Here is a 12678-nt window from a genome sequence, read left to right as displayed (position 1 = left end):
TGAATGGCCTATCCATCTATCTATCTATCTGGATGAAATTATCTAGTACTAATCTTCATCACACTCTTTGTCACACAACTGTATATCAAGGCAACTGTAGCCGATTGATTTCTTGCCTCGTTGTCTTAAATCTGCTGTATCAGTCACATTCATTACGATTTTCAGGCGAGTGAAAGCACAAGCAGGTGAATTAACTCAGACTCTGGATAGTTTTGTCAGGCACTGGAACTTTTTTATGACACACAGTCTTTGTTAAAACCCCTGATGGATAGGGTTTCCACTTTCATCTGTTTTTTTGCCTGCACACGCGCCTTTAAAATAAATATCCTCTCCTGCCTTTTCATGCTTGACCTTGGTTCCAAAATCCCTGTGACGATAACAGACCGGAGACCTTTAGTTGAGAGGGCCGATGAGCTCCGGGCTGTAGAGAGATACTGACTTTGCAGGTCGATCATCGTTCTCTACGCTTTATTAGTCGCGGTGCTGATGAGATTAACGCTGCCGTGCCTTTCTGTTACACTCTATCTCTCCGTGCAGACCTCTGCCAGCCTTGCACTCCTTGGTGGTTTTAAAAAAAGAAACAGATGAGACAGTCGAAACCTTTTTTTTCCTCCGATGAGTGGGACGCCTCCCCGCAGGTGCACTCGCACCTGCTTCTTGCAAATCCTGCAAAACTTTTCAAGCATAAATACAGCGTGGGAACGGTTCCTCAGTGGTGCATGAAGTCAACACTTCCTGACAGCGACAGTGAAGAACACTGCTAACTCACCATATTTATTCGACCTTTTTATTCATGTTTTGGTTGGTTTTTCTACGCCTACAACAATCACATGCATGGTTAGATTCTGTCTCTTCCTCTTCTGCCCCCGTGCTGATGAGCTGACCTGCTGTTCAGATGTTACACGTGTGTTATTTTAAGAGATCAAAGGCTGCTAGTGAAGACAAGGTTGGTAACTTATGCCATGTGGTTAGCTGATGATGAAACATGACAGTTCGCCCCGGCGTCGCCCGCTTGCAAGAACATGGCACTCGGACAAAAAAGACTTGCCTCGTCTCAGCAGCTGCAGTCTCCCTCTCTTCTCGAGCAGGTTTCTTTGCATTATGCACCCCCCCCCCCTCCTTCAGGAGATTATAAAACAGAATCACCCTGTGTTCCCTGCAGGGTTTCCTGAATGCAGACTGTTATTTTGCAAGGGCTGCAGTTTCAGTCATCACACTGATTCACCTTTTCATTCCAACTTTTCAGATCATATATTCTGCAGCTTCTCTGTATGTGTTTGTCACTTGGTTAATAAGGTAAATAATACTAAGTTAGTCCGACATGATGCACGAAAAGCATTCCTGCCACGAGGAGACACTTATATACATTATGTACAATAATAATCTCACAGTCAGGGAAGTGTTTTTGGCTCTGTGCGTGAGTGCTGTCCGTTTTACCAGAAAATGATGGAAGTGGTTTATAAAAGCGCTGGACAGGGAACGTTCCCATCTCCACACAGCTGTTTCCAGATGTTTCAGCAGCTTACACAGCCACGTTGGCCAGTCTCGGGTCTGAGTCCTGCTCGTAGCGGTAATGATAGACCTCCATCTGGTCCCGGCACGCCTCTCTGATGTTGTTGAGCCACCGCTTGATGCCTCCCCGGTTGAGATACAGCACCATGAGGAACACCACCCCGATCAGAGCCAGGACAATACCGAGGAACACGTAGGAGACCGCCTCCAGGTTCTCGTTCATACAATCCAAGTCCTCCCCCCGGAGCATCTCCACGGGGATCCCCCTCTTGGCCTCCGGCTCGTAGCACAGGAGTTGCCCTGCATCCGGGCACTGGGACGAGTTCTTCAACCAGTAGTAAAACGCCTCCAGTTCGCAGCTGCACCTGAACGGGTTTGAAGACAAGTATACCCGTGTGCGCCTTTGCTGGTAGAAGCTGGTGACGTTTTCCCTCCCGATGCTCTCTATGGAGTTATTCATCAGCACCAACGCGTGCAGATGAAAGAAATCTAACTTCATCAGGGGTATAGACTTCAGATTGTTTCCCGCCAACTCCAGCCGGTGCAGGCTGCGCAAACTTTCCGCGCTGAGCGCACCGGGCAGCTGCGCCGCGGCCGGAGGCAGCAGAGAGTCGTTCAGGTAGAGAGAGCGCAGCTCCAACAACCCGTGGAAAGCCCGGGCCGAGATAAACTCCAACCGATTGTGGCTCAGATCCAGCAAATGCAGCCGGGGGAGCCCCAGGAAGGCGTAGGGCTCGATAACCTGTATCCCGTTGTAGGACAGCGAGAGGGTTGTCATGTCCAACTCCGTGCCGTTGCTCATGAACGCACCGCGCTGCAAAGTTGAGATGTTGCTCCCCTTGAGTATCAAGGTGGACGTCCACTCCGGGATGTCCCCCGGCACCTCACCGTACTCCCCATCGCCGCAGGTCACCGTCCCGGAGTCTCTGGCACAGACGCAGGACGACGGGCAGGAACCGTCCGTCCTGACAGGCGAGGACAACAGACACACCGCCGCTGCGTAACACAAACACCACCGGCTCCACACAGAGAAGACACACTTTGAGCCGTCCGCGCTGTGAAACATCCACATCTTCTCCCTCGTGTCACGGTCTCACAGCTGGTCGCCAAGAGATTCCGACGCGCCTCGCAAGAGAGAAAGCTGACGACTCCTACAGTCCTCTCAGGCATGTGAAGGGGAGTCGGTCCGGCGCCGCTTACTCTGAAGCGTCAGGGTGGAGAAAAACGCGCTCTCCGCGGTCATCCCGGCGCTGTTTGTGCGTCTTCACGTGGAGGAAAGATGAGTTTGCAGCGGGAGTCTTTCAACGGCAGAGTGTGTCTGCGTGGAAGAAGCTGCTGATCTGCGCTCCCGTGGTGGTATTTTTGACGCCTGTCACTGAAAGAGAGAGAGAGAGAGGGGGGAGAGAGAGAGGAGAGAGAGACAGATGGGCAGAGAGAGAGAGAGAGTCCCAAGCCATCCTAATTTACAGTTTTAATCTTAAAAAGGGCGTTTAATGCTGATATATATTTATATATGATTTTAAAGCTCATGTTTCCTGAAAACATTCTCTAATGAAACCCAGTTGTCCCGAAATGAGCTCATTAATCACGACCACGTGTTTGAAGGATAATTTCAAAGGGGCGCTGTGTAGTTGTGGAGAAGAAACTGAAACTCAGAATTTTAATATTTACTGTATTAATGAGGCGATAACACAAACTGAGGAAGATTTATTTTTTCATTACTGAATAAACAAGCTGTTCTCAGAGGAAAATAAGTCCCCGGGACACTGTATGAAGCTAGAAAGGTGGCAGGGTCCGCCACATATAAACAAAGTAAAACAGAAATTGTGTTGTCCTTTAAGGTCAGTTTGTTTATTCAGTCGTGAAAACGAAGAGTTTGTTTATTTAGTTTGTTGAGGCATAAAAAAATCAGTCAATGAAGATCTTTCTCTTCGGATTTAAGTTTCTTCTCCAAAACTACGTAGTGCACCTTTAAGGACAACAGTAGGAAGGGGCGGCCTGGTGCCCCCATGTTAGAAAAACACTGCAGAACCCTTGGGTGCCCTTCCAGTGGACAAAATGTGCCCTCTGGTGCCCCACCGTATACAGCTGGTGCCATTTTTATGTTTTCGCCCCTCAAACATCTGCCATCTGCATAGATAATGGCCATTCTGGATGGCTGGTGGGTCAGTTTACCAGTTTGGTCCAGGCTGAAATCCATCAGCAACTATTTGATGGATTGCAGATCGAATTTTGTACAGACGTTTCATGGTCCCCTGAGGATGAGTGACTTTGGTGATCCCCCAGCATTTCCTCCAGCACCAGGCTCACATTTGTGGCTCAGTGTGAAATGTCCCAACAATTCAGTCATGCAAAACGAAGAGAGTTTGTTTATTTCGTCTGTTTAGGCATTAAAAATCCAGTAAGTGAAGAGAGTGCACCCTTAAAACTCCATGAGGACTTGTTCGTTTCCTCTCCACTCCACCATTGTTCCATCATTACAGCCTTAATTTACGCAGCATCTTGTGTTTGCTGCAAATCAGTCGCTGTAATTATGTGAGGGCAGTGGAGCCTGTTTAATGGGGCCTTGGTCGAGAAAACTCACTTTCGGGGAGCTGGTCACGCTCTCCACGTCTACAGTATAGAGTTGGCAAACAAATCAATAAGCTTGAATACATAAGCCGAGATTTGCATGAGGCATGCGGTGCAGGACAGACATGGGACTGATCTGTCGCAACTCAACCGGAAACGAGGAGAAGAAACAGCCGAGTTTTACATTTAAGCCTGGAAGTAATGAGGGTGGATGAGTTCTGTTCTAATTAGGCAGGGTGGCTTGAAGGGGGCATGGTGCAGTGCATCTTTTATCTCATGTGGGAACTGTGACAATATTTTCAGCATTACCCCACAAACGGAGACAATTCTGCGCCGAATAAAGAGTTCAAGGAAGGACACGTAAATTAGCTAAAGGCACAGATGATGTTGAGTTTAATGAAGTGGTCAGCGAGAACAAAAGTCCATAGTGAGAAAGAGAGTTAGAGGTTCGAAAAAACCCCTTGTGATGTACTGTGTTCAAAAGGGAGCAAGAACAGAAGTAGCCCACAAACGCAACGATGAAAGGGAGGAGAGAACAAACGAGGAAGAGGCTTTAGTTGCTTTTTAGCCGACAACAAATACAGCACGAGCTGAGGAGGAAGCATAAATAAAGAAGAAGTCAGAGAGAGCGAAGGTGCAGCACCGCGGATAGCTCCAAATGGCAGAGCGCTGCAGAAGAAAGGAAAGGAAGAAAGTCTGGACGAAAACAGAATCTGCACCATGGGCAGCACAGAGGAGGAAAGCACTACTGGAAATAATAGACGAGGGAGAGAAGTGTTGCTCGTTGTCATGTTTTAAGAGACACTGATTCAAAAATATCCTTCAGGATGACAAACCAGCAAACCAAGTTCATATCAAACTATTCAGGCTTTACTTAATTAATGCAGAGTGACAGTAAACTGTTATTCAACGGCCACAATGAGCAGAACTGTTCTTCTTTTTCACTCTTTCTGTGTATGTGTGTGTGTGTGTGTGTGTGTGTGTGTGTGTGTGTGCATGTGTGTGTGTGTGTTTGCAGAGTGAGTGAGAGCACACACCAAGACAAAGAGCATCAAACCATGCTGTGTGTGCTCCGTCCCGATAAAGCAAAAAAAGTTTTATCTGCCATCTGACATTAAGTGCCAGCTTTTTTCAGTTATCTCCAGGCTTTCACTGAACCGCACAGAAAAGGAAAATATTCAACGTATAACTGGCTTATTCAGTCAAAATATTCATTCATTTGTGCATTGACATGGTAATCCGCTGTCCGTCACACTTGGCAAACTTACAGTAAGGTTAGCAGACGCAGTGTCTGGAGGTACAGACAAAGATCTTTGAGGAGATCCCAGACTCCCTAAATAAGGATGAGCTAAGAGATGACGCTGACCAAGAATCACACATACACTGTCTGGTACCTTCCTGTCGGATGACGTGCTGAAACAAGAATCTGTATCTTACTTTAAAGTAAAAGGTTCACCCAAAAATTGAAATTCAGGCGTTATCTACTCACCTTCATGCCAAAAACATTTCTGGAGCTCCACAGCAAAACAGAATTCCTCAACTGAAGAAGAAAAACATAAAATGGCTCCAGTTTGTTGGGTGTAATCCAAATCTCCTGAAGCCCAGAGATCCCAAATTGTTTTGAAAAGATGTTATTTACACCCTTTTTTAAAGGTGCAATCTTCACTGTGGCTGCCAAGCTAAAAGCGTTAGCGTGCACCCCGTCTGGAGTGAGTGTCGAGGGTTTAAATATCGCCTTTTTACACATTTTGGGATCTTGCGACTTCTGGAGATTTGGATTACGCCGGATGAGCTGTATGGAGCCATTATATGTTTTTTTATATGTCTTCATTGTGAGTTGAAGGTCAGTGTTTTGTGGACCTATCCTTTAAGTTTTTGGTGGCGCCGTGTCCGTGTATACATGCTGTACCAAGATCTCCTCTGCTGACAGACCGTGTTTATATCAAACTCATATGTTCGAGTAAGAACAACTGAGGTACATAGAGTTCATTCCTGTCTTCATCAAAGTGAAGCTAGACACAAAGTACCAGTTTTCCACATCATCATCTGTATGAGTACTGTTCTTGTTATGAATTCTTTAAATGATTTAGACCCTCAGCGCTATATATCCAGCCTATATGCTCGTCTCACAGGGCCAGCTGTAAATGCAGGTATACCACGTAGCCCCTAAAATTACATCCCTATTACCCTTTTCTTTCTCTCTCTGAAATCAATAGGCACTAGCTTACAGCTATAACAGCATCCAGACTTTTGGCTTTGCAATTTCCACAAGATTTTGGAACCTGGCTGCAGGGATTTGTACCCATTAAAGTCTCAGCAGCACTAGTGATGTTGGGAACTGAACTGATGTTTGATGGCACAGGTCTCAATTCAGACCAAAGGTCTTTGACGAGGTGGTCAGATAAGTTCCTCCAATCCAAACTGGTAAAAACATTTATTTTTGGACATGGATTTGTGCATTTTATTTTTAGATTTTTTATTTTTTTTTTGCTTTTTTGTACTTAATGAGCAAAGCTCCACGGTCTGGAAACGAATCCAAGCCGCTGCGGTGACATAGCCCTTGGACATGGGGTGCACATGTCAGATGAGCTATACAGGCGCTCTGGTTTGTGCATATTTTATGTTTATAAATGAAAGAAACTTCAGCAGACCGTTGCCACAAATTAGGAAACTTATCAGTGTATGCTTTAATACAAATAAAATACATAATATAGCTAACCATGAAAAACAGCCCAAAACCAAAAGTACACAAAATCATCAATAGAGGGGTCCACATACTATTACTACCATAGTGTATATACAGTATGTTGATTATTGTTACAATGCAGTAGAATCATAACTGACTCAATGTGCTCTTGCTATATTAGAAAGGCAAAGAAACAGATATGAGACTCCCAGCAAGAAAGCAAATAATGACAAACTATTTTCTGAAAGGACAATAGGAACCACAGAGGACATTTAGGCCTTGTGTTTGTTTGTATTTAACAGGGCCAGTGGCACTGGGGAGTCTTGAGCTGATTGCACTTCGCTGTCATGCCCAAGAGCACTAAATCTGGAACGAACGCACAGAGAGGGCTTTGGTGGGGGGTGTAAATATAGACTCTGGGAGACGGAGAGACGAGAAGACAAGAAGAGATAGAGAATGATGGGGAACGGCCTCACTGCTGGTGCTCCCGATAAGCACAAAAGGCCATATTAACGTCAGGTTGTTTTGCCTATTAAGGCATATGGGACAGTATTTCTTCCTCCAAACACACAAGGACATCTGCTCAGTCCTCCTCTTCTCCTCTCAGGACCCCTCCTCCTGCTCCACAGGTGTCTGCTCTATCTGCCGGTGCACAGTCCTGATTTAGTGGTGGCTGCTATTCACAGGCCGTTGCTGGGATATTGTAATGGTGCCCTCCTTGTGGCCTCTAACTTGACACTGAACCTCGTAATTGATTTACCCAAGGCTGCCCATCCCTATCTCCTGACTACAGTGTGTGTGTGTGTGTCTGTGTGTATTGTGAACTTGTGGGTGACCAGGTGCCAATAACCTTGGCAGGCTAGTTTTCCTCCTATCCGCAGGTGTGTCTCTGGTGCACATGCTAAATTAGCAGCTACATACTGTTTTTATACGTGTACATATGCTCGATTATATTCTGTGTGTACTCGTGTGAACTATTATATCAACTGCAGATTGTTTTAGCGATTCACTCAAATTTTGATTCCTTCCTTCATCCTTGCTGCATCATTCGTCATTCAATAACCTTGTTTTTTACAGCCAACCTGGTCCGTCCTTCATCCTCTGTCCAGCTGGTACATGACTGACGCATGCTGGACTTACTCATTAAATATGGTCGAGTATCACTCAAGGACACATTCATACATACTGTGTGCCACGCAGGAGTCAAGGCCTGAAAAGATCACCTGTACAGAATAGTTGGTACAATAGATGTAGATCTGTTAACATGACCAAACAAAATGTTGCAATTCATAAGCACAAGAACAAATTGGCACGAATGTGTCATTTTACTGAACACGGGGCTCACTGGTGCATTCAAAACAACTCGACTTGAGCGCAGCATATCTTAGTGAGAAAGTTCAAGTACATACTCCAGGTCAAGCAGCGGGAGAGAGAAGGGACAGCTGTGCTCGCTCAGCTTTAATGTAATTTAAACGAGTGAGTTATATAAAAGTCTACACCCACTTCAGTTGTCATGAACGTAGAAAGTAGTGATTCGAGACTAAAATTTTTTTTTTTTTTTTTTACCAGGCTGTAAACATGTTTATTCCTGCTGTAATATGGGGGTTTAAGGGTATTGACTCACTCGCTCTCGAAGCCAGCCTCAAGTGGCCAGTCAAGGAAGTTTTCAGTGCTTCTGTGTTGGCTTTATTTTTCAGCTCTGAGGCAGCCGCTCGGTAAACCAGAGACGTTGTCTGCACTTTGATCGACTCTCTGGCACAGTATTAAACAGAGAGAAAACTTTGAGAAGAAGCAACATCAGAAAATACAAAAAAATAATCTTGGTTCTTTATTGACACAACTAACATTTACTTCGTTGAAATCTCTTAGCGGGAGCTGTTGAAACCAGTATTTGTGTTCACTGATAAAGCTGGGATGGACACAGCATCACAAACAACTGTGTTATTAATGCTTATGATGCCAAATTTTGCTTGTGACAGGGTCAAAGAGACGTTATTCAAATGTCTTTGAGGCAGTAGTTTTTGATGTGGCGTTCACTGTAAGACGTAACACAATTTTCTGCTTCCAGTTCCCTTTTCCAACGCCACGTTCATGCTTCGTTCGGAAACCCGTTCTGAAATCGTGACCTTTAAATGGCGGATTGGTCACTCGAACTACTGCATCAAGCTTTCTCCTTCAGTTTGCGGTATTGTTTCTTCAATGGATTCCGCCCTTCTTCGTACCTTTGACGGATTAGCAATGTTCATTCAAGTTTTGCATGAAAAGGACTTAAAGCTTGAGAACTAACTTTAATAAAAGGGATAATTTCCTTCCTGCTCTGCAGAGGCACAACTCTGTTAGCTATGAAAGAGACTCAAGGAGCTTTTGTACAGTATTTGCAGGATCATTACTGCTGTCCGTTCGATGGATGCCAGGGGATGTGCTGCGGTACGCCAGGGTGCTCTTGGGTAGCAGAAGTTTCATCTAAAATCTTCCCCAATCTCTCTCTCTCCAAGCAACCGGGGTGAGAAGTTGAAGGGCTCTGTAGCCAGTGTAAATAATGTGGTTTACACACACACAAACACACAAACACAGAGGGTCTCTCTCATCTATCTGACCAACAACATCAAACTCTTCAGAGAGGAGTGTGGGTGCTCGTAGGCAGGACGGAGATCAGAGTTCATTTATCTCCCCTCCAAACAACCCACTGCAAAACACCTCAGAGTCGAAAACACCATGAAGATAGCAACACATCGCCCGCCTCACTCTTTCTATCTCCTTCTCCCTCCCGTCCCAAATGCAGTCTATTTGCCTGCTCCACCTGTCTCTCAATCTGCCCATCTGTCTATCCGCCGACCTGCTCCTTAAACAGTACTCCACCACCGGATGAATAAGAGATGAGGGGATGAGTGAGGAGAGGGGAGGGAGGAGGTGAGGGCGAAGTGAAGAAGTGCAGCAGAGTCCCGTCAGAGCCCTTGTGGTGATGAGGGTGTAAATGGATCTTGAGGAGCCGGTGTCACCTGTCCCGGGACCATTAATTAGTCATTTAGACTTGTAATAGAGTGAGCCGTGGCCAGACAGACACAACCGGCCCAACAAAGCCAAGTCACTCAATCAGAGGAGTTAGCTGTGGCTGCTGATCACACTGTGTAGAAAACTATAGCGTGAACAGAGGAGTCACTGAGTCAATGTCACGTCATTATATTTGATTAACATGCAGGCAGAAGCACGGGAATATATTCTCATATATTCAGCAATTCTGTGGCTGTGTTTTGCAGTAATGAAGTGTTTGTCACAAGAGGACTTTCCCTCGGGTTCCACCACGATGTTCAGGGAATTGTTCGTCTTTAGCAGTCATTTTTTCTAGGTAAACGTGAGACGTTTGTCAAGCACATGTCTGCGTCTTCAAATCTGGAAACGACTATTGAAGTCGTACTGAAGTCAGCGCATGACGTGAGCAAAGTGAACTGCCATGACTGCCGATTGGTCAAATTTGCAGGAAAGTTGTGGCGATTGGACAAAATTGCAAGGTCGCAAAGAATTCAGGGTGATTGGTTGAATTTGCGCGAATTTTGTGCGATCGCAACATCGCCAAATCCTGGAGGGACGGAATAAGAACAATAACAATAAAAACAACAACAATGACAAAAACAACAATAAGAATATTTAGGACAATAACAACTATAAAAAATAAAATTACAACAATAACATCAACAACAGAACAAGCATGTTGTTCATCTTTACCCGCACAAGAATCACACAACAAAACTCGAATGCAAACAAATGTGATCACGGAATCAGGGGTGATTAGAGGCGATACACAGGAACAGACAGTCACGACTTTCTGTACCTTGTTAAGCCCCAAACGTCCTGATTGCTTTACATAATTGGTATTGCACAATAACGGCTCCTCCGGTAGCCGGCTGGATTAGTTTACATCTCTTCCCGGTTCATAAAGAACATTGAGTTTTTAACAGTCACGACAAACGATATGGATACTTGGCTCCCAATGTCTATTTAGATTGAATTACAAAACGGTTGATATCTGATGTTCAGGTGACCGCTGCTTGTCCTTCTGGCTGTCATTGACCGACGCCACCAAGGCCCCCATGGCAGTTAAGACACTCAGGCTGAAGTGTATCAGTGACACCTTGGAAAGTGAACCAACTGCACCGGGTACAGGCAGACACTGGCCTGCCGCCAGTCCTGTTAGAAGGGGTTAATCAGTCCTCGGTGATCCAGTTTCAGTGCCACTATACGGATAAAATGTTTTGGAAAAAGGAGAATTGCTTCCATCTGTCTGTTTGATAAAAGCCCTTTAAAAACTGTACCGTACGTTTTCTTTCTTTCCTTCCTTGTTACAAAAAGTCTGTTTCGGCTTTAAGGTTCCAAATGTGCAGGAGTATTTTCACAGAGCGGTATTTGTACTAAAGTAAAGGATCTGAATACTTCCTCCTTCGAAGGGCCGGGGTCAGATGTAACTTTGGTCAGGGACAGGGTGAGTTTCCAGAGTCCATAGAGGTCATCAGAGTCATCAAGTGACAATGTGCTGAAACTGGTTACCTAATACTTAAATACCAATGCTAGGCTATCCAAATATATAAAGTAAACTAAAGGACAAATAGAGAGAGTCATAAAATGTGTATTGTGGTGTCTTCAGCCTGACATCACTCCCTCAACCTCTTTCAATAAACCATGGTGCTGTCAGGCTGTCCTGAAGGGGCAAAATAGGGGACAATATTTATGTTTGGCAGGGCCAGGCAATCAGAGTAGTAGTACCCTCCATCCATCACCACTGAGACTGCTCATCACTTCGCCCCACAGTCAGGGTGAACTTTCCAGGGCAAACCGCTCCTGCTCTGCTCTGCACCCAGGGCAGCAGGACACCGAGGAGATGGATGAGCAGCAACCGGTCTAGTGCTCTCATTTAGTCAATTATTGATGCATTTGCAGCTGCTGGGAGATGTGGGTTCTCCAAGACTGTGTGTGGTCAAAGTCAGAAGAAGTTACAGGCCACAAGACACTGCTGGAAAGTACATTTAATCAAGTGCTGTGCTCACAGTAAGCTCAATTTGGGGCATTTGGTACTTTTGAGTATGTACTATATATTTACTCCTACTGAATAGTTGCACGCTACATTTCAGAGGAAGTATTTTATGTTCCCACTACTTCATTCATGTGTTAGCTGTAGTTAAGGCTCAGGCGAAACACGGGTGATGGACAAAGGAAGACAACTCAGGAGAGTAACACAGGACGAACAGACAAAGACATGACGGAGCACAAACTATACTGTATACACCCACCACAAGGGCTGATTACAGACAAAACACAGGTGGACACGGAAAAAGGGCGGGAAATCAAACAACGGGAGGAAATGAACAGCAAAACATGACACATGAGGGTAAAACTTCAAAATAAAACAGGAAACCATAGAAGCACAACCAGAATCATGACATTTTTGTGGTTAAGTGGCGGGGACATAAAGGCTCGGCTTAATTAACAAGAGTTTTTTTAATGGTTTTCAATATTGAAATTTTAGGGAATGTAGTGAGGGATTGTATGAGGCAAAAAAATTGTTGTATACACAATAATTCAGTGTCATTTGTTAGTCAACATTTTAGTATTTTTTAGTAAAGTTAAGTAATGGGGGACACAATAGTGGTGGGGACATGTCCTGACCAAGCTTTAGGACTCACACAGTCCTTGTATAAATAGTCATCACAGCAAGGACAGACGCATTTGACTTTTGGAAAAAAAAAGAACCTTAAGCAGTTTACTAGTGTTGATGAGGGAGTTTATCAGAATAATTGCTACATAATGAGAAAGGCAGAAGGGAGACCCCCTTGTCAACAGGAGGACCAGAAGCATTATCCCTGCTGAAGTGTCCTTGAACAGGACACCAAATCTCCACCTGCTCTGCAGCTGATCCA

General features: G+C 45.0%; 1 protein-coding gene across 1 annotated transcript; it reads right to left on the bottom strand.

The window, feature by feature from the left end:
• Positions 1–286: 286 nt before the first annotated feature.
• Positions 287–2740, bottom strand: tpbgl (trophoblast glycoprotein like). The gene has a single exon (XM_084373078.1). The coding sequence runs from the start codon at positions 2582–2584 to the stop codon at positions 1523–1525; it is 1062 nt and encodes a 353-aa protein (XP_084229204.1). The 5' UTR covers positions 2585–2740; the 3' UTR covers positions 287–1522.
• Between the last annotated feature and the right edge of the window lie 9938 nt (positions 2741–12678).

This window comes from Pagrus pagrus (assembly GCF_965226575.1).
Source record: "Pagrus pagrus genome assembly, chromosome: 14".
NCBI lineage: Eukaryota > Metazoa > Chordata > Actinopteri > Spariformes > Sparidae > Pagrus > Pagrus pagrus.
This window is presented reverse-complemented; position numbering and strand designations above follow the sequence as displayed.

Excerpts from the sequence above, each read along its gene's own strand:
- tpbgl (XM_084373078.1), bottom strand. The coding sequence starts at position 2,584 with ATGTGGATGTTTCACAGCGCGGACGGCTCAAAGTGTGTCTTCTCTGTG.